Genomic DNA, 26,546 nt, shown 5'->3' with positions numbered 1-26,546 from the left:
GTTAGAAACTTTCTTTGAAATATGAATCCATTTTGTACACGTGGAATTTTCTAGATTTTCACTTTTGTCAAGTGGAAAATTGAATTAGCTTTCCATCGGTACTAATTTTATCAAAATTTGGTATCGGATGAGGAATTATGGTCGTTTTACAAAGAGTAGTCTGAATCGCCTAGGTGCGACGGAGCGGGCTGATGGATCGTTCACCTAGCGATGAGTTTGATATAGAGTTTCAATAGACCATCGAGCTAGCGATGGACTGTTGCACCCCACCGTCGCACCAAGGCAGTAAGCTCCAGTTCTGGTCCCAGTGCGACGGTCAGTCCGATGGACCGTCGACCCAGCGACGGATCGTCGCACCCCACCATCGCATATCCCATTCAGTTATTTTAAGTCATTTTTAATACAGGCTTTTTGGTCTTTTACCACCCATTTATATACCTAATAACATCTAATCAAAGCTCAAAAATTCATTATCCATCTACAACATAAAAAATTAGAGTTTAGTCCCTAAGATTTATCTCAAGAACAAAATTCAAATCTTCTTCAAGAACTAAAAGATTCAAATTCTTTAAGTTCAAGAACTTTAAGAAAATCATTACCAGGTATGCATAGTGTTCATTCATGGACTCATTTCGTCCATGAAGCCCAAGAATCTCTTTTCTAAGTTCAAGTTTATGGATTTTCTTTATGAATTTCACGTTGGGTTTGCTCTTGTTCATGTTGATAATGAGTAATTGAATTCTATTCCATGTTGTGTGATAAATTTTATGTGGAATTGATTAGTATAGATGTAGATTTATGTGAACCTATGATTAAAACCCTTGGATAATGAAATTAGAGATGAATCATGATTTTTGCTTGTTGTATAATGTTATCTACATATACTATGCCTACCATGTGTTTGATTAAATGCCTATGTAAATGAAAAGTGGCCAACTAGTATGATACTATGAAATTCCCATTTATGTACAAGTTTATGCATATCACATGTTTGATGAAATGCTTCAGTAAATAAATTATGGATTATGATGTTAGTCATGTGTTCAAGTAAGTCATGCTTTGTCAGTTTCCTTCTATAGAGTCCTGGGGGTACTTGTACCCAAAAATTTAGCTGTGTGCCTAGAGCCAGCATCATGTTTTCACGATATCCTCAGTCAAGCCATGTTCAGCAGAATTTAGTTAGTCATGTGACTCAGGAAAACTCAGTAAAACTCAGAAAGCTCAGTAATAAAGAAATCTCAATACTATTTTGTCAGTCAACAGAAACTCAGTTAACTCAGTATAGTTCAGTTCAGTAATTCATGTTCAGTGTTCATTCAGATGGGAGTAGAAATTAGCACCGAGCGAACCCAGGGATGGAAACTCACCTGCTAGTTGATAGTGTGATTCTTAGGAGCAATCCTTGCATTCCAAAACTACGTAGCTAGCGTAGGTTGAGACATCATACCTGCTAGTTGAGGGTCACTCACATGTTGTCCTTTCCAGTGGTGCGGTATTGATACGCTTCCAATTAGGGCACAGATTGGACCCCAGCTCAGCTATTATAGCACATTTAGGGCATATCAGTTAGATGACTACTTCTCACAGTTTCAGTATCAGTATCAGTAAAAAAACTCAAATAGTTCTTCAGATTTCAGGACTGTCAGATATAGTCAACTCAGCTTAGCACGAAACTTAGATAGTTTTATCAGAATCAGGACTATCAAATACAGTCACTCATGTTATCAGTATTCAGATTCAGTAATCATGTTATCACGGTATCAGTGTCAGTTATTATGTCTTATGCATGTATTTTCACGCTCATAATAGTCAGTCTGTTATTATTATTATTCATGCATATGAACCCCATGTAGTTAGCCTACCTTACATGCATACCAGTACATTCAATCATACTAACGCATTTGCGCTATGGTGTTTTATACCATAGGTTCAGAGACACGAGTTCCAGAGCATTAGTAGTATTCCATTCTCAGCAGTCGGAGTTAGAAGTGAGTCCTCATCATCCGAGGACATGATTATTACGTTGTTATGTCATTAATTTATTTATTAGTTGGAGTTAGTTGGGGACATGTCCCATCAACTCTTTGTTCAGACAGTCATGTTTTAGAGGCTTTCCAGACTACAGTATGTTCAGATAGCTTATGTTAGATTTGTTTGGGGTATTTCATACCCCACTTGAATGTTTTATTTTAATTAGATATTATGTCACAGTTTGAACCTTACGGCCTTTTAGTTCATGTTTCCGCATTTTATGGTATATTATGTAGTATACAGGTACAAATATTAGTCATGGGTTAGCTTGTGATCCATTAGGGTCATGAACACCGTGTAGCATTTCGGATACCATATTCGAGGTGTTACATTTTGGAGCCTTTTCAAGCTTCAAATGAATTTGAATTGATTTGGTATCCCCTTGTACTTGCACTTATACTTGATTATTCCTTTCCTTTTGTTATTTTCTTTCTTTTGGATGACTCAAAAGGTGCTTGGAAATTTCCTTGAACCAATACTACCCTTTCTTTCCTTCTTTTTCAAGATCAAACACCTATTTTTGAATATTCTTCCTCAATAAAATATGAAGATAAGGAAGAACACCAAGAACATTAAAGTGTTGACCAACGTTGATCACAAGGCAAATGACCTCCAAATTTAAATTTTCTTGAAGATCTAAGGTCACTTTGCAACCCAAACACAAATACCACAAAATCAGTCCAAAATTTCACAACCATAATAGCCCAAAACATGACCCACCCTCAAATAGCTTTAAACACAAGCTCAACAATGGTGGATGGTCTAAATCATCTCCGATTTAGCTCAAATCTTAAATCTAGACTCTATTAATTTTAGGGAACAAGGATCTTGCACTAGAAACACACAAAACACACAAAACAAAGTAGATCTAAGGTCTAAAATTCTGCCAAAACACAAAAATGGGTTAACAATTTTTGTGAGATTTTTTATTTTCTGCACTCTTTTTTGTTGATTTTGTTCAAAGTAATCAATAATCCAAGACTTATAGTTGTGGGAACAACTCTAAAACATGGCTCTGATACCAAATTATAAGGGAAAACGCTATAAAAATCAAAACTATACTAAAGAATAGGAGATGAAACAATCACACAAGAAGCAAAGGAAAAAACGGATTCAAGAATAAAAACACAAAACTTGCATTAAATGTAAAGATAGATAGTGAGACATAGCAATTACAATACCTAAGGAACTAAGGTGTATATTAAACACCAAAACCCAATTAAGCTTGAAATTGAAACACCACACTCTTAGGTTGACACAAAAGGGACTTAAGCCACCTCAAACACCAACCTTTCTAAGCCAAATTGTCAACTCAAGTGAATCCACACTTAAGCTAACCCTAATTTCAATTGTGGCTTTTTCAAGCCCTATACAAAGGGAGATACATTCTTAAAGAGAGAAGAAATCTTCAATATTCATCAAAAGCTAATGAAAAATAAGCTTAAGGAGTCTATTTATAGCTTATTACATAAAATACCAAAATACCCTTTATGAAAAGGGGCTCCTATGGATTGTAAAGAAAAGGCACAAAAAGATCATTACACCCTTAATAAAGGGGCGATCTTGGAGTTTTTGCTGTGGTCTTATTTACACTCCAACATATGATTTTCCTTATGTCTTTTTGGTCTTCATAATTATTCTTCAACACTTGGAGCTCTCGAGTATCTGATCAAGGCAAACTTCTAAGCAACCTTCCATACATGGAATTGTTCTATTGTGGGCTCAAAATGGGTCCCCCATGAGTGTTCCCATGCCCTCAATGTGACCACAATCGGGTTCTTCTTAAGTTGGCCTCGCATGATGTCATCAAAAGCTATGATGGTCATTTGGCTTGTATCAAGTCCGCAGGCAGGCGAGAAAGTGTCCAAAGCAGCCTGATGAGATATATTTATTAGTATATTTTTATATATCAAATATCAAGTATTTTAAATAAATGTGAATAAATATATCCTATTCTCGCATATTTTCTAACAAATCTCGCAGGAGGAATAAATTATGAAAAAGAAAGAAAAAAGAAAGATACATCTACTACAAATTCATCAAAGACTACGGAAGGACAAGAAATATAAAATAATGAAATTATCATCAAGGTCTTTGAATTTCTCATCAAGATATCATGATAATATTCATGTCAAAATCTCACCATGATTGGATGATAAATTTGCATGCAAATTTCTCCTCAAAATCTCATGATATATTGATATAGTATTGGAAATTCTCACCAAGGCCTCCTTAGAAATATTTATATAAATAGGAAAGGTTCTTTCATTGTTAAAAAAAAAAAAAAAGAAAAGACCACACACCATGAGAAAGATTCATTAGTCTTGTTTTCTTTCTTTTCTTTTTCTTTAGTAGGATAATCTTTTCTTAGTAGTCTTGTCTTTCCTCCATAATGGAGTAATTTCTTTTGGTTGGGATAGTTGATGAATTTCGAAATATATATTTATAATACTATCTCAGTTTAATGCATGATTCGCCTATAAGTTTCACTTACATCTTCATATTGTGACGAAATAATAACTTTATCTAATTATTATTTTCACATGTATCTATTTTATCTCTAGGTTAATTTTATATTGATTTTATAATTCTCACAACAAAATTAATATATAACAACTAATGAGTAAAATAGTAGATGGAGAGTAATCTTTAGTTATTTATTATTTCAAATCTTTAATTTTGCTTCTTTTAATCCTAATTCTCGCGGAGGGATTAACTTAAGCAAGTTTATTGATTTAACGGTCTCTATCTTATTTCTTTTAGTCATAATTCTCACAGAGGGATTAACTCAAATAATTTTATTGATCTAAGGGGTCCTTATCTTATTTCTTTCAGTTCTAATTCTCACGGAGGTATTGACTCAAATAAGTTTATTGATTTAAAGACTAATCGTACGAGGTCTTTACTCCTTTTAGCACAATTTAGGCAAGAAAATATTTTAATTCAATTGTCACTAGTCTTAAATTATTTAATTGGCATAACGTCATAGAGGGTTAATTAATTATTTATTTCTTAATGAGCTAAATATAATTGTATTAGCAATAAGCAGTTATTCTTTAGATAAAATATATGTGAAAATTGAGATTCTATTATAAAAATATTATCAAGTTAATTCAGCGATTCCCAACTCTTTTTAATTATAATTTTTTAGAAATTAATTTATTTAAGATTTAAGTAATCTATATAATTCCAATTATACCTTTCATAACTTTGATTCTCTCAAATAGTAATAAAGATGATACAAATTTGTAGCCTAGGTGGTTTCAATCTCTGTGGGACGATATCTTAAACTATACTAGAATTTGATAGAGTACAAGCAAGAAAATTCTATACATATTGGCCTCGTCACAGCTCTTCTTAAAAGGTCCGCCTATGTTTTCATTCCTCATAATATTCCTAAATTCATCAAAAGGTTTCCCCAACTGACATTTAAGTAAGGATCACCAGTTAATTTTGCAGGGTCATTTATCGGCATCGCAACATGAAACCTATCAATACTAATAGTTTTGACAGTCTCATCCTGGGATTTCGGTCTTATTTCACGCCTCATTAGTGAGGCATCATCATCTTGTTTATCTTTTTCTTCCTCCTCACTTTTATTTTCCTTACCAACCTCTATATACCCTTCTCCACCTCCCTTTTCATAACTTTTCTCAGCCTCATTTTTCTCTGACTGAGATTGTTCAGGAAGTTCCTCTGAATCCATCTGTACTCTAGCCTTTTTTGTTAGGTGGTCAAAAGTTAATCCACTTTTAGTTTCTTTTCTTTTGGGATACATCTTTTAACTACAAACAACAGAAAAATAAAAAATACATTATATTTGATATCATCATAATTTAAAAAAAATACTAAGACAAATTTTAATAAATTATTATGCGCCAAATAAATACTCCAACGGGTAACCTATCAGTTGGAACAGATGGAGAATCTGTTTGAACACCTATTTAATATCTCCCAACAGATGTTTCACCTATTGCAACAGATGGACCACCAAGACCACCATCAACACCACTACCAATGCCACCAATACACGCACCAAGGCCACTAAAATCGCCAACACCACCACCAAGACCACCAATACCGACACCACCACCAACAACCACCAACAACACCACAAACACCATCCAACAATATCACAACAATCAATGAAACACTGTGACAAAAACTAGGGTTTTCTTGGGTTCTTCTTACGTTTTTAGCATCAAAACTCAAAATTGTTAACCCATTCTCGAAGACAATAAAACAAAAAGTTTTTTTCATCATTAACTAAAAATTCCTAATTTTTAGAAAAAATAACAAATATAGAACTCTTCTAGAACTTTGTTACCTACGAAGACAGAGAAAATGACAGATATAAGCAAGAATAGAGTCGAAAATAATACCCATGTGGTTGAAAATAGAAATAAAATCAATCTATTGTGAAGGGTTGAGCAATTTGTTGAGTAGTTGTTGTTTGCATTGTTGAGAGAGAGAGAGAGAGAAAAGAATAAGAAAATTGAGATTTAAAATTATGAAACATTTTCCCCTCAAATGGTTTATTTGTATAGGCTGATTTGTATTTTGAAAAAAAAATGACAAGTTTTGAAAATATTAATTTGGTCCAAATTGATCTTAATTATTTTTTAAAATTTTATAAGATATGAAATGTTTCGACTCAGAGTGATCGATCGACGACTCGAGTCAGGAGGAACGCAATACCAATATTATGCAATCGCAAAGACTCAATTAAAGTTGTACTTAACCCTATGTACTCATCCCTAGTTTTATCTAAATCAATTTAGGTATTAGCTCAATAATAAGTTAATATGAAATATTTTAACTCAGAGTGATCGATCGATGACTCAGGTCAGGAGGAACGCAATACCAACATCATGCAATTGCAAAGACTCAATTGAAGCTAAAATTCACCCTATGTACCCATCCCTAGTTATATCTAAGTAAATTTAGATATTATCTCAATAATAAGTTAATATGAAATGTTTCAAATCAGAGTGATCGATCGACGGCTCGGGTCTGGAGGAATGCAATACTAACATTATGCAATCGTAAAGACTCAATTAAAGTTGTACGTCACCCTATGTACTCATCCCTAGTTCTATCTAAATTAATTTAGGTATTAGCTCAATAATAAGTTAATACAAAATGTTTCGACTCAGAGTGATCGATCGGCGACTTGGGTTGGGAGAAATGCAATACCAACATTATGCAATCGCAAAGTGATACGAGTACAATAACGTAGATGGACTTATGAGGGAGTATGCTAGACCTGAGACTTGGTCTGTGTGAATTAAGTGCAAAGGACCACCTAAATGGACACCAAAACCGTCCATACATAGCACTCCAAGGGCATCTATTGAAGCATTTGACTAAGGGGTCATTTTGGATATTTCACACTTTATTTTGTAACCTACTATAAATAGAATAATGTAGGATTTTAGTCATTAGTTTTTGTTGAATATTGATTGTTGTAACACTTGAAACGCTCTCTCTTGTGAGAAAGCCCCCTATGGCCGAAACCTTGTAACTAGGCAACATTGAGTGTGGCTCGTGTTGGATTCAAGCTTGGAAATGTTGGAGGCTTGGGAGATCGAGGTCCCTCTTGTGCCAATGTAAGAGACAGGTGAATTGTTATGAGTAGTGTTAAAGGTCCAAGAGTGGAATATGTTTTTGGGTTCTTAAGATTATTCCTACATGTAGTCTATCTATCTGTCCTTTTGTTCATTGTAATCTTGTAATCGTTATGTATCTTATTTGTGGAACCCGTGAGTTGTTATAATATTGTTATTGTTCTTCATGTTCATCATCTTGTGTTGATAATATTAGTTTGTGGTGGCTGTTTTGGGGTTGAAACACACCCTTATATCTTGTTCTTGTTGTCGTTGTAGTGAATTCGAGTGTGGTCTCCAATCGGTCCTCGGATCCTTAAGATTAGTAGACTATTTTGGGGTATGTTTTGTGTTCCCATGGTTTGTCTTGTATCAATTGGTATCAAAGCATGGCATGATCTTGTTCCTACAAGATCAAGCTTGGGCTTGCTTGTTAGAAAAATCAAAAAAAGTGTTAGAAAACTGAAAAATCAAAAAGAAGCAAATCTGTCCATGCTTGTGTTCTTGGACAAAATTGTGTTATTATTGTGTCTTGGCTGAGATTTTTACTTGTTTTGTTGTTTCTAGCGTTAGTTTTCTTCATCTCTAACACTCTTGAGTCTAAATCTAAGTTTGAGCTTACATTTTTGGTGTAGTTGTTGTGAACATAAGGCTTGACAGAATTGTTGTTGAAACATTATTGTGGTGGACTGTTTTGGCCTTTTGGTCTTTGTCTTGTTGTTGTTCTAAGATTGGACACGTGATATTGTTGTTCATTGGTGGCCTAAGAACCATTTTGTTGAAGTTGTAGTTGTCTTGGCCAAGTGTTGAAGATATTGTGTGGTGAAAATTGGAAGTTGTTCGTGTGAAAATTATTGGTGTTCTTGGAGATTGTTGTTGGTTGTTCTTGGTAATTGTTGATGTTGTTCTTGAAGTTCTTCACAACCTTCATATCTTGTTAAAATAAAGTGAACATTAGATCTATAAAGGTGAAGGGAAAAGGAGAAGCTTTGTTAGTCTTGAAACACTTACCATCACTTATCAACTAGTTAATCACATCTTAATCACTTTCCAACAACTTTCCATGATTCAAGGACCCATGTTTTAAGGAGAAGTACAAGTAAAGTCAAGGTCTTGAAACTTGCAATTGAAAAGGGCTTCAAGACTTGTTTGAATTTTCCTCCTTAAACAACTTCCACCAAAGTCCAAATTGAAAAATTCTCCAAGACTTGAAATTGGACAACAAAATTGTGTGGGACCGTGACCAATTACGTGGCTACCATGTCATCACATTTTTACTGTTCATGCAACATAATTAAGCTCAAAATTTAGAATTCTTAGTTTCATTTTATTGTTTTTAGTTTCGTTTGTTGGTTCGAATACTAATTGACAAGCTAGTAAACTCCTACTAGATTGTAAATTAGTTTTGTGTCCGTTTGTTCGTTTTAACGTTCTTTGTGTACTTTTATATTTTGTGAATTTGTTGTTAGTTATTGACTCAAGTCATACAAGATTTAATTAGAGTTTCAAACAAAAATCTATTCTGGACAAGAGTAGACTTGACCCTCAATCACTCACGAAGTACAAGCCTGCTTTCAACACTTGTGAATCCAAGTGTGAGGTAAAAATCGAGAGTGAGAGTGTAGTGAGGCCTTTTTGATCTAACAAGTTTGTTTGTTTTCTTTTGTTTGTTGTTTTTTTTTCTTTTAGGTACCATGTCTGCCCATAATCTCGATGCCACATTTGATCGCATCAATGACAAATTGAAGACATGAAATAGCACGTTGAAAGGCTACGCCAATTGCTACCTAAACTTCTCCCACCAAATCCAATTCCTCATGTCCAAACACTTTGTGATGAGAGTATCCCAAAGGAATAAGTAGGCTTCCAAGACCCGCACCAAGGTAACGACCGTAGCTCATGTAAGCTACGAGGTAAAAATGCTATCCCCTACACTCCTCTAAGCTTAGAATATTGTGATGTGGCTAGTAGTGGCCAATTAGATGTAGTTGTGAATTTACCTAGAGTAGAGGTGTTTGAGTCTCCCCATTGTAATACTCTTGGTGAAGTTAGGTCACGTGAGGACCAAGCTCTTGTTGTAAGTACGCAAGCACTAGTTGATCCTTTAGATGACAAAATTGATTCTTCTTGTAAGAATGATTTATGTTCATCTAGTGCTAGCCCTTATAACTTGAACAAGGTTCCATTACCAATGGACAAGCGTACTCGCACACTAGTGGACACTTGTGAAAACCAAGGTGAGTCCACATTGGTATACGAGTTGCCAACAACTAGTGAAGGCATGCAAAATGATCAATTGGGTGAAGATGAACTTGATTTGTTTGAAAGTATAGAAAACCCGAATTATGATTGTGCTTGTGAAAGTGGTTTTGGTGGCTGCCCGTGATGGTGTGAAGCTAAGTGCGGGTTACCCTTTTGAAATGGAGTATGATCGAAACCTATGCCCATGACTACTTCTCTCATTTGACCCCGGTGCTATATTAGAGTATGGTAGTAGTAGTCTCTGCCCTTGTTCTTTAACTCTTGATTGTGATCCCTTTTTTGCCCATGATAGTTTATGTCGATGTAGAGACTACACTCTTGAAAGAAAAAGTGTTGTATGCCTAGAAATGCTATCTACTCCTTCTTTGTGTGTTTCCTATGTTGAGCATACTAATGGCGTGAACTTGAAACTAGTAAGTACTTGCATGGGGACACAATAGTTGGAGTTGACTTATGTGACACCTTTCTTTAACCTATTTGTGCTCATGATATTTCCCCTAGTGATATAGAGGGTATGCCTAATTTTGAGGACGGAGCCTTTGCGGAAAGTGAGCTTGGCCGAGACCTAAGCTCTTGGTTACGACTACCATTTGATCCTGGTGCCAACTTGGGATGGAAAAGGGTTATTTTTGACTTAGGCTCATTTTGTCTTGGTGTTTATCCGAGTCACTTCCTTTGTCACATTTGTACTAATCTTTTCATGTTTAATACAAAGGACCCGTGGATATACTTCAAATTTGTTCCCCCTCGGCATAGCATATTGATGTGTTTATTTTTGCTAACCCTGACCCTCGTGTCATGAGAATGTATGTTTGTTTGTCTTCTCTTGATTTTGCAAGGTATGGATTCGAGGTCAAATCATTTTCAAGAAGGCGAGGATGATACGAGTACGATCACGTAGATGGACTTATGAGGGAGTATGCTAGACCTGAGACTGGGTGTATGTGAATGAAGTGCAAAGGAGCACCTAAATGGACACCAAAACCATCCATACATAGCACTCCAAGGGCGTCCATTGAAGAATTTGACTAAGGGGTTATTTTGGACATTTCACACTATATTTTGTAACCTACTATAAATAGAATAATGTAGGGTTTTATTCATTAGTTTTTGTTGAATATTGAATGTTGTAACACTTGAAATACTCTCTCTTGTGAGAAAGTCCCCTATGGCCAAAACCTTGTAACTAGGCAACATTGAGTGTGGATTCACTAGTGTTGGATTCAAACTTGGAAACGTTGGAGGATTGGGAGATCGAGGTCCCTCTTGTGCCAACATAAGGGATAGGTGAATTGTTGTGATTAGTGTTAAAGGTCCAAGAGTGGAATATGTTCTTGGGTTCTTAAGTTTATTCCTTCATGTAGTCTATCTATCTATCTTTTTGCTCATTGTAATCTTGTAACTGTTGTGTGTCTTGTTTGTGAAACCCGTGAGTTGTTATAATATTGTTATTGCTCTTGATGTTCATCATCTTGTGTTGATAATATTAGTTTGTGGTGGCTGTTTTGGGGTTGAAACACACCCTTGTATCTTGTTTTTATTGTCATTGTAGTGAATCCGAGTGTGGTCTCCAATCGGTCCTCAGATCCTTAAAATTAGTGAACTATTTTGGGGTATATTTTGTGTTCCCGTGGTTTGTCTTGTATCACAAAGACTCAATTGAAGTTGTACTTCACCCTATTTACTTATCCCTAGTTCTATCTAAATTAATTTAGGTATTATCTCAATAATAAGTTAATATAAAATGTTTCAACTCAGAGTGGTCGATCGATGACTCGAGTCGGGAGGAACGCAATACCAACGTCATGCAATCACAAAGACTCAATTGACTACTCATCCCTAGTTCTATATAAATCAATTTAGGTATTATCTCAATAATAAGTTAATACAAAACGTTTCGACTCAGAGTGATCGATCAACGACTCGGGTCAGGAGAAACGCAATACCAACATCATGCAATCGGTAAGACTCAATTGAAGTTGTACTTTACCCTATGCACTCATCCCTAGTTTTATATAAATCAATTTAGGTATTATTTCAATAATAAGTTAATACAAAATGTTTCAACTCAGAGTGATTGATCAACGACTCGGGTCGGGAGAAACGCAATACCAACATCATGCAATTGCAAAGACTCAATTGAAGTTGTACTTTACCCTATGTAATCATACCTAGTTCTATATAAATAAATTTAGATATTAGCTCAATAATAAGTTAATACAAAACATTTAGACTCAGAGTGATCGATCGATAACTCGGGTCGGGAGGAACGCAATACCAATATCATGCAATCACAAAGACTTAATTGAAGTTGTACTCTACCCTATGTACTAATCCCTAGTTTTATCTAAATTAATTTAGGTATTAGCTCAATAATAATTTAATACAAAATATTTCACCTCAGAGTGGTCGATCAACAACTCGGGTCGGGAGAAACACAATACCAACATTATGTAATTGTAAAGAAGACTCAATTGAAGTTGTACTTCACCCTATGTACTCATACATTGATATATCTAAATCAATTTAGGTATTATCTCAATAATAAGGTAATACGAAACAATCCACTAAGAGTGATCGATCGATGACTCGCATCAGGAGGAATGCAATACCAACATCATGCAATCGCAAAGACTCAATTGAGGTTATACTTCACCCTGTGTACTCATACCTAGTTCTATCTAAATTAATTTAGGTATTAGATCAATAATAAGTTAATACGAAATATTTTAACTCAGAGTGATAGATCGACGACTCGGGTCGGAAGGAACACAATACTAATATCATGCAATCGCAAAGACTCAATTAAAATTGTAATTCACCCTATGAAATCATCCCTAGTTCTATCTAAATCAATTTCAAAGAAATTTGTTGCAACAGACGACTGAGTTGTTGAAAATTTTTAAACAAATATTTATATCTGTTGCAACAGATGACATATCTTCTTTAATTATCAAGTAGACATTTGCATCTGTTGTGATAGGTGACTGAGTTATTGAAAATTTTCAAACAGATATTGATATCTATTTTAACAGATGACATATCTAATTTAATTATCAAATAGACATTTGCATCTATTGTGATAGATGACTGAGCTGTTGGAATTTTTCAAACAGATATTGATATCTATTACAACAGATGACATATCTATTTGAATTTTTTTTCTTTTAATTTTAAAGCAATCTTCTGTTCGAAAGAAGAAAGATAGATAAAATGTACTACTAAAGGCGGTAAAAAATATTTCTTAGATAACTCAAAAATCTCATTGAGTAGGCTTATCTTGTGTTTTTAATGTCACTCATCTTTCTCGTGCCCCTCAAGTTATTAATGAATATTTAAATTCATGTCTAGAATTATCTCTCTTTGAGCCCTAAATTTATTCATCTCTCATTTTTTCTCTCTCCTCTTTAGGGTTATCACAGTCGTCTCCTTTTTTCTCTCTTTTTTCTCATAAAGATCCTTTTGAATCTAAACTGATCTATATCTTTCCTTGACTAAAACTGTTGTTTTGATCTCCTTGCTTTTGATATTGCAGGTATGGTTCACTATTGCTCTTTTATTCTCGTTTTCTTCTTTCCAAGTTATTTACATCTTTTTTTAATTTAATTATCATTTACCCATATCATATTTATTTAAAAAATTTGAAGGAACTTTTAATTCTTGAATGAATGAATTGTTGTTTATATAACAATATGCGAAAAAAGTCATCTGTTGGGAGAAGTTTAAAAGCCTTGTTGACAGTATCATTTTTTTATATGTATTTGTTTGTTTCTTTGTTGTTGGTGTTGTTATTGATATTGTTTGTGGGGTTGGTGTTGTTGGAACTTGTGGTGTGGTGTTGTTGCTGGTGTTGGAACAAAGGATGTTGCTTATTTTTTTGTTAATGTTGTTGTTGATGGTGTTGGAACAAATAATGTTGTTTCTTTATTGTTTCTTTGCATTTTATGCTGTTGTTGATGTTGTAATAGATGGAGCTACTGTTGGAACAAATCAAACCACTAGCAAGGCTAGTTTGATGTATTCCAATAGACTCCACATCTATTGCAACGGACTCTTCATCTGTTGCAACAGACTCCACATTTGTTTCAACAGACTCCACATCTGTTGCAACAGACACCAATCTATTGAAACAGATGGATAATGTTCTTTCTATTCTTCTCTTATTTGATATTAATTATTTTCCTTTTCTTTGTAGATATAAGGAACTAAAAGTTGATCAAATTTTGCACGGCCAACACAAGAGGCTACAGTAAATATGGGTTCGGAGGAATAAGCTACTTGCAAATGGAACCACTTCATATGTGGCAGGTATGTGTTACTGATAACGTTATTGTGAAAACACACATAGAGTATACTAATTTTGTGAATGATGTATTTACCGATTAGTCATTGATCATTCAAATAAGATATCTACAGTTTTACAGTTAAGTTTGATAGGTCCAAACTGATAAAGCTAAGGGACCATGAATATGGTTCTGATACCCTGTTAAGATTTAATGTTGGTTGTTGCTCATGTTTATGTGTCAAACATTATGAAGGGATCAAGTTTTGGTGGCATTATAAAGAGATTCAATAGCGATTGGACTAACTTTTAGGGTGCATTGGACTCTAAAAGGGCCTTCGAAGCCTCTCACTACTTAAACCAAGAATGAAAATCAATATAGTTACTTCCCTAGCCCAAATTAATATGATTGGGTTGCTCGAGGTGATGATTACAAGTCAGAAGATGTGGTAAGAGAATGCCTATGAGGGAAAATAGGGGTTGATGAATGACTATATCATCTGAGAGCTAATTAAAGAAGAAACATAGGGTAGAAAGAAACTTCTAGAGAATCTGGCCGATGAAACTGAATTAAAATATGAGAAATCTGAATCAAGTGCAAATATGAAAGTGTATTTAGTATTGAAAATTCATCTGTTGTTTCTCTGAAAGAAAAATAATGTAGATGGACACTTTGCTAAAGAACTGCAACTAGGTAGCGTGGTCAGGATGATCACCTATATAGAAAATAGCAGAACACCAAGAAAGCAGCTTTATGGGTACCAAGGATTGAAATGATGTATAGTAAGTCGAGTAAATTTGCGCCAATAATAGGTGCAGTTAAAATAATAAATCTAAGCGAAGACGATAATTTCTGAATTTTAAATTGCATCCCATACCTTCTTGTTTGTGGTTCTGATTAGGTCCATTGCTATTGACCTGATCGAAACCACAAACAAGATTGAAAGACAGATTGAGTATCATTACTTCCTTAGCAATATGTATATAATTGATTGTATTTTCTAGCCTTAGCATGCTTTCAACATAACTTGGAGAAGATCATAGACTTGTTGTAGTATGTGAATCCCGATAATTTTCAAGTTTGCCTCCAGCTTGTTGATTCGATATTCAAGCTTGTCATTAAAGTCTTTGAGGTTTGTATAGAGTTCCTGGTCTTTTGTGAGCTAGTCAATGAGGAACAATTTCTTCAAAGTTGTGGCATTGTAAAAGGTCTTCAGAAGGCTTCCAGAACACTTTTTTTAAAAGGCTTAAATGATACATGGTGGGTTCGCTATGTTTGTTTTAGGACAAAATATATTGATGCACACTCAAGCAGTGGTCCCAACAGTTGAACAGCTCACTTTTATCGAATGTTTTTCAATGCATCTTGCTCAAAAAACCTTCAAAGGATTCGATAAATTAATTAGCCTGGAATTACGTAATGTTTGATCCTGATTCCACTAATCCTATCAAACGTTACGTAACTTTAGGCTCATTAACCTATCAAAACCTTTGTCTGAGTTAGTGCACAAACATACGAGCTCAATCTCTTAGCTTTTCCGTTGATCACTCTTTTCCTCTATGAGAGAAGAATGATCAGAAAAAAGTCTAAGAGATTGAGCTCGTTTGATTTGTGCACTAACTCGGGCAAAAGTTTTGATAGATTAATGAGCCTGGAGTTACGTAACATTTGATAGAATTAGTGGAATCAAGATCATACGTTACGTAATTCCAGGCTAATTAATTAATCAAATCCTTTGAAGGTTTGTCGAACAAGATGCATTGAACAACGCTCGATAAAAGTGAGATGCTCAACTGTTGGGACCACTGCTTGAGTATGTATCAACACATTTTGACCTAAAACAAACACAGTGAACCCTCCATGTATTATTTAATCCTACTAAAGAAAGTGTTCTGAAAGCTTTCTGAAGGCCTTTTACAATGTCATAACTTCGAATAAAGTGTTACTCATTGAAGAGCTTACAAAATACTAGAAACTCTATAATAACCTCAAAGATTGCAACGATCGGCTTGAATACTGAATCAGCAAGTTGGAGGCAAGCTTGAAAATTATCGAGATTCACTTACTATAGCAAGCCTCTAATCTTCTCCAAGATATTTTGAAAGCATGCTAAGGTAAGAAACCACAATCAATTAATCCATATTTCTAAGGAAGTAATGATACTCAATCTGCCTTTCAATCTGGTTTGTGATTTCGATCAGGTCAATCGCAGTAGACCTAATTGGAACCACAAACAAGAAGGCATGGGATGTAATTTAAAATTCAGAAATTGCTGCCTTCCCTAAGATTCCTTATTTTAATTGCAATTGTTATTTGCGCAAGTTTTCTCGACTTACTTGTACATCATTTCAACCCTTGGTGCCCATAAAGCTGCTTTCGTGGTATTCAATTATTTTCTAAATAGGTGATCATTTCGATCAAGCTACCTAGTCACATCTCCCTAGCAAAGTTTTCATCTGCATTATTTTTCTTTCAAAGAAACAATATACGAATTTTCAATACTGGATACATTTTTATACTTGCACTTAATTCAGATTTCTCATGTTTTAAGAAAGATTCGCTAGAAGTTTCTTCCTACCCTGTGTTTTCTCTTCAATTATATCTTAGATGATATAGTCTTTCATCAACTCCCCTTTCCCTTGCAGGCATTCTCCTTCGTCTCCTTATGGTGTATAATCATCTTCTCAAACAACCCTTCCATATAAATTTGGGCCAGGGGATTTCTATTGGTTTTTCATTCTTGTTTGATGTAGTGCGAGGCTTCGAAAGTCTTATCAGAGTCCAATGCACACTTAAAGTTAAGTCCAATATCTATGGGATCTCTGCAATAACACTAAATATTGATCTCTTTTCAAAACTTGAGATGCATAACCATGAGCAACAATCGCTAATAATTCGTAATAGGGCATCAGCACCATCTTCATAGGCCCCTCAGCCTTATCAATTGGAACCTATCAAACTTAACTGTACAATGTAGGGTATTGTTTAAATGATCAGTGCCTAATCGGTTAAAAACTGCATTCACAAAAGCATTGTACTTTGTGTGTGCTGTCCCGATGACCTTATCAGTAATACTTAACTCCCACACATGAAAGTGGATCCATCCATCTGGATGCACCTTATTCTTCCTAGCCCATCTATGATTTAAATTGAATAAATAGATGACTAACCTGTTGCAACAGATGCCACATTTGTTTAAATTATCAAATAATTATAGACATCAGTTTATGACATATGATCAATCTGTTGCAACATATGACTTATCTATTAGAAAAATCAAATAGATATATCCATCTGTTGCAACAGATTGTTGATATGTTGTAAATTATCAAACAGATAGAATATATTTTACAACAGATTACCCATCTGTTAGATTTATTTTAAATAAATTTTCTCTTCCTTCCTAAATATAATAAAGATAAAATGTTGTATTTAGATCTATTTTTTAATTTACATAAGCTTTAAAAGTCACTAGTTTTATTTAAAAAGGGATGAACAGTCCTGGCTTTTTAACTAACCCATTCGAATTCAATCTTTTATAAATAGGTTCCTCCTTACTCGTTCATTCTACTCTATTTCTAGATATGGTAGATCCAGATTTGTACAAGGTGATTCATCTCGAGTCCTTGCGGGAACTTGAAAGGCAGATTCATGAACTCTGAAGGGAGTTGGGCGACTTCAGAGTAAGGCTGAGGAGGATTTTGTTGCTGCCGGATGATGATTGACCGGTTGACAATAATACTAATACTAATAATAATGGAAATAGTAATAACAGTTAGGTTAATATTTTTTTCTTTTAGCGTATATATTTTCTTTTTTTATATCGGATCTACTCAAGGGTATGTTCTTTTTATTGTATATATTTGTATATAATGAATTCAAATATCTATGTTTGGTCGACTTTGGATTTTTAATTCTTATTTAATATTTAATTATCATAATGTCTATTCCTTATTCTCAATATGTCGACGGTTAGAGGTAGGGATTGAGCGTTTGTGGCAACTGATAAACCATATGTTGCAACAGATAGTTAATCTAATGGGACAGATGGATCATATATTGCAACGGACGGTTATTAATAAAAAAAGAGTTATTGTTATTGAGAGGGTGAAAAGTCATGACTTTTTGATTATTTAATATGAAAAATGGTTCGTAAATAAATAATAAGGATATAAATGATAAACACAATCTATAACCATAAAAGAACGGTTATTTAATTTTAATAACTGATCGTGACTTTTCATCATTTTTGTTTTTAAATCTGTTTTTTAAATTATTTATTTATTATATAATAAAAAGGTCACAACATTGGATTAATGAAGGTATATGGTGATTGTTAAATAAAAGGTGAACACTCATGACTTTTTGTCTCTAACATATTCAATGTTGTTGATGCATCAAATTCCCCATCTGTTGCGAAGGATGATTTAGTTGTTAGAAGAAATCAAAAGATCTCCTAAAACAAATGATCGATTTATTGCAAAATATGGTATATTTGTTGCTACGGATGGGTTATCTGATGCAACAGATATACAATCTGTTGCCACGACTCAATAAAAATGGTTATTATTTTATTAAAGAAATGATTATTGAAAAGGTGTCTTCGATTTTTTAATTGAGAAAAAGTTTATTTAAATTTAATAACGAGTTAATAATAATAAGTTGAAAAGTTATGACTTGTCACAATAATAAAAAACTCATCAGTTTGATTTAATTAAGTCATTTATTTTCACAGAAAAAAAGACGAAAATAAATGATAAACACAATTTATAACTGTAAAAAAGTGGTTATTTAATTTGAATAATTGATGTTAATATAAAATAGGCGACAAGTGGACTTTTAGCCATTTTTGTTTTTAAATCTGTTTTTAAAATTTATATAACAAAAAATTTGGATTAATGATATGATGATTATTAAAAAAGATAAATTATATGTTGCAACAGATAGATCATCTTATACAACAGGGAGTCGATTTATTGCAGCAGATGGTATATCTGTTATCACAGATGTGTTATCTGATGCAACAGGTGGTATATTTGTTGTTGCAGATGTGTTATCTGATCCAAAAGATATAGAATCTGTTGCCACAACTCAATAAAAATTATTACTGAAAAGAACTAATTACTAATAATAAACTGAAAATTCATTGACTTATCACAATAATCAAAAAGCCAGTCAATAGCTTCATTTAATTAAGTCATAGCTTTTCAAAGTAATCAAAAAGTCGTCAGTTTGTATGTAATTAATAAATGGAGGTGAACAGTCGCGTCTTTTTGCTTAACTCATTCAAATTCAATCATCTATAGATAGGTGTCACCTTACTCGTTCATTTTACAGAATTTGTTTCTTGCATCTTGTCTTTTATATTACACCTTCAACCACATTCTCTTTCCTGACTCAGGTAAGTTTTTTTCTTGCTTTTTGTGTAAATATACCCAATTGGTAGTGTACGTTGTATTACATTCGAATTCTTTTCTTTACTTTTGTCTTACTATTTTTTGTGAATTCATTCGTGTTCTAGATATGGCTGATCCAGTGTAGGACGTTGCTATTTTACAAGACATCTGTAGAAACTTCAAACGTAGGTTCATGACCTGCAATGGGAGTTGTCTGCAATGAGAATCAGGATGCTCCGGGAGATTCAGAGGCTGAGGAGGGCACTGCTGATGCTGGTTGAAGATTGGTCGGCTAGCAATAATGATGATAATAATAATTAGATTTTTTTTTCTTTTAGCCTATGTATTTTTATTTGTTTTTGTTTAGTAAAAAATTTATGTTTGATCTACTTTGACATTTTAATTCTTATTTATTTTTCATTCTATCTATTTTTTCTTCTCAACAAATATGTCGATGATTAAGAAATAATTTGAATTCAGTAGCAATAGCAAAAGTTGAAACTTAAAACTTGGTCCAATGCATACATTAATACTTAAGTATAGACCTCTATTAGATCATACTAATTAATCACTTAGTAAATTATTAAAGTTGATCAAATAAAAACACGAAAATAAAAACTACACCATACCTAGTATAATCCCACAAGTGGGATCTGGGGAGGGTGGTGTATCCCCAGACCTTAACCCTCTACCTCGTAAAGGCGAATATGTATTTTTATTTGTTTTTGTTTATTAAAAAATTTATGTTTAATCGTCTTTGACGTTTTAATTCTTATTTAATTTTAATTCTGGCTATTTCTTCTTCTCAACAAATATGTCGACGATTAAGAAATAATTTGAATCCAGTATCAATAACGAGAGTTGAAACATATGGTTTATCTATTAGGTTTGTGGCAGAAACTGTGTTGTGTTGTTCCAAACACATTACTTATCTGTTGCAACAAAATAAAGATCTGTTGCACCAAATAAATACTCTCTTGCAGCAGATAAATATTCTATTGCAGCAGATTTTTCGTCTGTTGCAACAGAATAATTATCTGTTGCAACAGATAACATGTCTGTTGCAACAGATTAACCATTTGTTTGATTCATGTTAAGGGCGCTAAAGAACCATAAACATGAATCCAATATATGAGTCTTTCGTTGCAACAGAATATGTATCTATTGCAACAGACTGAGTGATATGTTTAAATTATGGGCTCTTATGTTGTATTTATGGACGGGTTCTATCCATTGTTGAAAAAACAGCAGTAGCAGGGTACCCAGATGATAAATTCAACTAAAAGTCATAATTTTACTTACCAAAGTCACTTATGAAGTAATGCCAAAGTGCAAAGTGATGTATGAATTAAAATTTCACCTAAAAAATTGGTCAAGTAAAGTAGCAGCAGTAGCGGTAAAAACAACAACAATAGCCGACAAGAAGAAGATGATGGTGATAATGAAGTAGAAGATGATGATAATGAAGTAGAAGATGATGAATAAAGCAGCAGCAACAATGAACAATAAAAATCGCAAAGAGAGAGAAAGCAACAACGGACGAGAAGAGAGAGAAACACGTTTTTTTTCCTTCATTTCCTGTTATATTGACTAATATTTGGATCAAAGTATAAATTTAAAAACTTATGGGTTATTTTTAAATTTTCTCAACTTTCTTAATCCATAATAAAGTAATTGTCACCTCCACTCAATTATTAAGACTTGAGTCACCTACACCTCATTTTCAAACTCTTTTGTCACCTACAGCTCAAAACCCCTTGTTTAATAGTCAATGAAGTGAATTAAGAATCATGAAGTCTCAAGTTTAATTTTTAGTGAAGATAAACATTTAAAAGATTTCTTTTCATCCATCCAAACATCTATTAACAAGATTATCCAGTACAAGGTCGTTTGGTACAAAAAGAAGTTATCCATAGAATAACAATGCTGCGATTAGCAATGCAATGATTAATAATACAGGGATTATAGTGTTGGAATTACTTTTTATCAAGTGTTTGGTTCATTATATTAAAAACTTGATATATCATGTATTGTATTTGGATTTAAAACTCTACAAAATCTTCTTGACAATTATATCCTTAAAATTTTATAGGATTTTCTACTTCATTAACTAGTCAAATTTCTCATTCTTTGTCTGATCTTATAGAAAAACTAAAATATAAATAATAATTCTCACTCTGCTTAGTTGATCATTTATTCTAAAAAAAAAAATGAGCCTATTTGATCAAGAAAAAATTTTAAAACAACAAATAACTGTGATATTATACAAAATTATTTTTTTTAAAATGTAAAGCACACTATATAAGAGCAATACAGACTATTGATAATATAATTTTAGATTTTCAAATTATATATTTATTTTACAATAATTTTTTCTATTTAATTTAACCCGTCTGTAAATTGAACAATTACAGAATAACATAAATATAGTTCACATTCAAAGCTATCAACAAACATAAGGGATGAAAATGATATTTAAGAACTTAATCCACACAGACAAAGTAAAAAGAGGTTGGTAAATTAAATGTAACATAACAATCAAATTTAATAAAAAGAATTGAGGGGTAGTTAAGTTATTTAATTCTCTTATTTATGTATTATTAAGCCATGAATAAATAATCTCATGATTTCTTAGGTACAAGATAATACACTCTATGGTAGATTAATTATTCATATATTAGATGAGATAAATTTAAATTAGACAACCAAATATTATATTAATTGGATTAAATTTTAATTCATGGACTATTTTATTTAATGCTGCCTACCAAATGAATCCTGCATGTGCTAAAAGTGGTAGTAGTAGATGTCCCTCATAATTAGTTAAGATGCATATAAATTGATCAAAATATTATAATTAAAAAATAAGAAAATTATAATAAGATTTTTTGTGTCTTGTGTTTTGTTGAATTTTTATTTTAATATAAACAATCTCGAAAATGCATATCATAGTTACTGTTTTAGTTTTATACCACATTCAACGTAAAGTAACAATCTCAAGATAAAATAATAAAATAGTCAAAAGTCTCCCCAACCTTTATCTCAAATTCCAACTACATATTTATACTTTGTGGGGGTCCTATGATCTTCCTGAACTATTTAAAAATAGAATATATGCCCGTCTAAAAACTCATGTCTAGATCTGTACAAGTGAGTGAGCTGCACGCGCCTATTATCTTATGCCACATAATATTGTGATTTTTTTATATAAAAAATTATTTTTATTCTACTTTTTTCTTATTATTTAATCATTTTTATCATTTTTTAATTTTTATCCTACTTCAATCCATGAAATCAAAATCATTTTTTATTTTTATCCTACTTCAATCCATGGAATCAAAACCATTGTCAGCCAAACCTACAATTAAAAATGTCGAAGACACTACACTATCATCATCCAACTCATCAAAAAATTGCTTGCCACTATCACATTCCCACATTAAGCATAAAGATTCAATTCACTCTTACATGAAGATTCAGAAGAAGATGATGACTTCATCTACCTTCAATTAACCCTTAATAAAATTTCACCCAAACAATTCACTATCCCTCACAAAATCACCCTCTCCCATTTCTTTCGATAATTCTCCAACATTTGTCTCATCACTGTTGATAAATTCAAAGGATGTCGCAACTCAAAATTTATTCTTGATGCTGTAACAAACAATTTCAACAAACCCCACAATTCAAAATTCAATCTTGATGCTAAAATAGACAAAATCAAGAAACCTACAACTGAAAAATCAATCTTAATGTTGAAACAGTGCAAAAAAAACTTAAATATGAATATTAATTTTGAGATATAATATTGATTTCATGGTTTGAAATCGTTTCACTCGATCCGAAATTCTCATGAGACATAAATTTTTGAACTAATTTTCACTTTTCATTATAAATTACTTCAAGAACCACTTTAATCTTTTCAAATTTAGAAAATTGTGAGATGAATATGTGTGTAATTGTTTATGAGGTTGGTGAATATCACTGGTATGTTCATTTTGGAACTGATTTGGTGGCCGAAAAATCTCCACCTGCGGCTGTAAAGTCATTCCGACGGAAACACTTGAGATTATTTATCCTTCTTCATAAAAAGAAAAAATTAGTAAGTCTAAAAATGATGGTTAAAAAATTAATGGTGAGAAAAATATTGAATTTGCGGTATAAATGAAAATGGAGATAAAAAAATGAAGATGGAGATGTGAAAGAGAAAGAGGAAGATGAAGATGGTGAAAGAATATGAAAATGGAGAGAAGGAGAGGATAAGGAATAAAGCAAATAAAAAAAAGGACATATATATAAAAGAAATGTGAAAATAAAATTTTTATTTTTATTTTCGGTGTTCACTCTCTCAAGGAGAGAGAGATACATTCACTGTGCTATGTAAGTATTTAAGGAGGTAATAATATTATTCTTAAATAGTTCAGGGGTCATAAAATTCCCGCAAAGTATAAGTGTGTAGTTGAATTTGAAGTAAATTTTGAGGAATTTTTTTGGCCATTTTCTCGATAAAATGATAAAGATGTCCTTCAGAGCTCTTCATCCAATGTTCTTTAAAAAGTAAAGTTTAAATTTTGAAAACAGAAGTTTTATCCATTTTCTTTTAAAAGTATTTCCTTAAAAAAATATCTTTTTAAAATAAATTAATTTTTGAAATTTGACAAAATAGGCTATCACCTAAACTGAAAGGGGAGAAGTATGACTGGTTAACAATTCAAACAACCCCTCACGGGTATTTCTGACCTACGCGGAAAAAAAAGAAGGAAAAATCCTAAAGTGCCACACGACATCCCACTTCTACGCCAAGTGTTAGTTCAAGAGCAACCACGTATGGTGTTGCCATTGAGATTGTGAAAACGTGTCAACCAACAATAAAACATTATCAATTTGAGAGAGGCCCCAAAACAGCTGTATAATTAGCACTATTTACTAATCATGTTATTAATTTGTGATATATCCAATGTATCTCAACTCATTTGGCAACAACATGAAGAATCATCTTCAACTTAGGCGTTACTACTATTCTTTGTTCCTTGTCTTATTGTTGTTGTTTATTATCATATCCTTCCACTACACTGTTGGCAGTGTTGGAGATGGACAAGCAGAAGAAGAGCAGCTTCAAGAACAACAACTCCATATGAAGAGTAGGACTCCCATTATAGAGACCGTCAAGAGATTGTTTTCTTCCCCTCAAACTTCAACTAATTATTGGAACAAATTTGAATCACTAGTCAGACAAGGCAAGGCCTACTTCTACCCTCCAACACTAGAGTAAGTCCACACAACCTGATCTCCTCTCTCTTTTCTTTTTTAAAAAAAAAAAGTGTAGTATTCGGGTCAGTTGTAGTACTTGTTGAATCTTCATGATCAATTTTGGAAGTACAGGCTCAGCCATGCACCACGATTAATTTCATTCCACAGGTTTCTGCTACCTTCCCCATGGGCGGAGCCACCTTGGGCGAAGAGCGGTCCAATGCACACTCTTCGACGTTTCGGCCCAATGCACACTCTTCGATGTTGCGGCGTACATGAGTTAAATGATCATCTATTATGAATGTATATTTAGTTCTGTACGCCCTCTGTCAAATTACTGGCTCCGATAAAATCCTTCCATCAGTATATCTATTGGTAATTCTTTTACATTTGACTAAGATGTCATAATTCTCAAGTCACTCCATTGGTTGCCCTGGATCCACTCATGTAATCATCCATTCTCGATGCTCTCATTGAAATACGTCAAATCAACTTACCAAGGAGTAACACGTGTATCTGCCTACACATATTTTGAGTCTTACGACACATGTTTAGAATTTAATACAGGTTATAGTTTCCAAAAATCTTCGGACTCTTTTCAAGCATTTAAGATTTTGCCTGTGACTGATTGTGAGCAAAATGGGCAGTTTCAGAGATAATCAAGAAGCACGGGCAAGGGAGGAAAGGGTAGCAACAGGTGAAAGGGTGAAAGAAGCAGTCCTGAAGAGCCTTGACAAGAGTAAAGCGGCCTTAGAAGAATCCGCCAAATCAGCTGCTAGATTAGCGGGGGACGCAGTGCAGAAGACTACGGATAAGATGAAAAGAACATTCTCTTTTGGAGATAGAGACCCTGAACACCAAGCAGATGAGCTCTGATGAATAACAACTTTGTAAAATAAATGTGAATAATTAGGTTTAAGATTAGTGTCATATTCTATGTACTGCTATCTTCACTTTTGAGTAGTGTGTCGATGCACTTTTCATTGGTTTGTTCATAGCATACTCTCTTCAATAATTTATCAATCATAGAAATCGCCATGGCGAAACCTAGCCAGGTCTTGGGTTAGATTAGTACTTCTAATGGACGTTGCAAGTCTGATTAGTAGTTACATTCAAACTAAATATGTCACATTGTGGTAGGTTTTTTACCCTAACCCACCAAGAGGAATTACGAGGGAGCGCCTCCTTTGCGGTTTTTCTAAATAATTGCGGAGTTGGAGGCGTTCAAGCTAGGTCTACAGTAATTTTACAGAACGATGTTATCCCACTAACACAGATACTTTCATTGGCATACCATGCAGAGACTCGAAAAGCAGTCACCTGAAATTTGTATACGCTTTGCGATCCATAAGACGATCCATCATGAGAAAATTACAATACAAATCAAAACCAAAATGGTTGTTTATCGAACAACAGGATTTAATCGTTAAGAGCACGGAACAAATATTTGAATGGGAGGAGGAGAAAACATCGATTCACATAAAAAAAATAAAAAAAAATTCTGCCTCTGTTTCGGTACCGCACATGTTATACCGCCCACAAGCCAAGCAAGGAGTATTTGACAACATTTTATTAAATTCAAATAAGCCAGACAATGTATATATGAGAATCTCATTGGGTACACCAATTACTGGAAAGAGGGTTAAAACAACCAAACAGAGACAAATGCTTGTCCTTCGCTAGACCATCGACTCATAGTCCCAAGAAGTCTGTCAACA

The 26,546-nt window shown here is 33.5% G+C and overlaps 1 protein-coding gene across 1 annotated transcript; it reads left to right on the top strand.

The window, feature by feature from the left end:
* Positions 1-24,302: 24,302 nt before the first annotated feature.
* LOC107855849 lies at positions 24,303-25,903 on the top strand. Its single transcript, XM_016700857.2, has 2 exons — positions 24,303-24,846; positions 25,476-25,903. The coding sequence occupies exons 1-2, from the start codon at positions 24,536-24,538 to the stop codon at positions 25,702-25,704; spliced, it is 540 nt and encodes a 179-aa protein (XP_016556343.2). The 5' UTR covers positions 24,303-24,535; the 3' UTR covers positions 25,705-25,903.
* Positions 25,904-26,546: the final 643 nt, after the last annotated feature.

This window comes from Capsicum annuum, chromosome 6 (genome assembly GCF_002878395.1).
Source record: "Capsicum annuum cultivar UCD-10X-F1 chromosome 6, UCD10Xv1.1, whole genome shotgun sequence".
NCBI lineage: Eukaryota > Viridiplantae > Streptophyta > Magnoliopsida > Solanales > Solanaceae > Capsicum > Capsicum annuum.
Note: the sequence above shows the minus strand (reverse complement) of the source record. Positions and strands in the feature narration are given on the sequence as shown.

Coding starts and splice junctions, on each gene's coding strand:
- LOC107855849 (XM_016700857.2), top strand. CDS start 24,536: ATGTATCTCAACTCATTTGGCAACAACATGAAGAATCATCTTCAACTT. Junction 24,847..25,475: donor TTCTACCCTCCAACACTAGA/GTAAGTCCACAC, acceptor CAAAATGGGCAG/TTTCAGAGATAATCAAGAAG.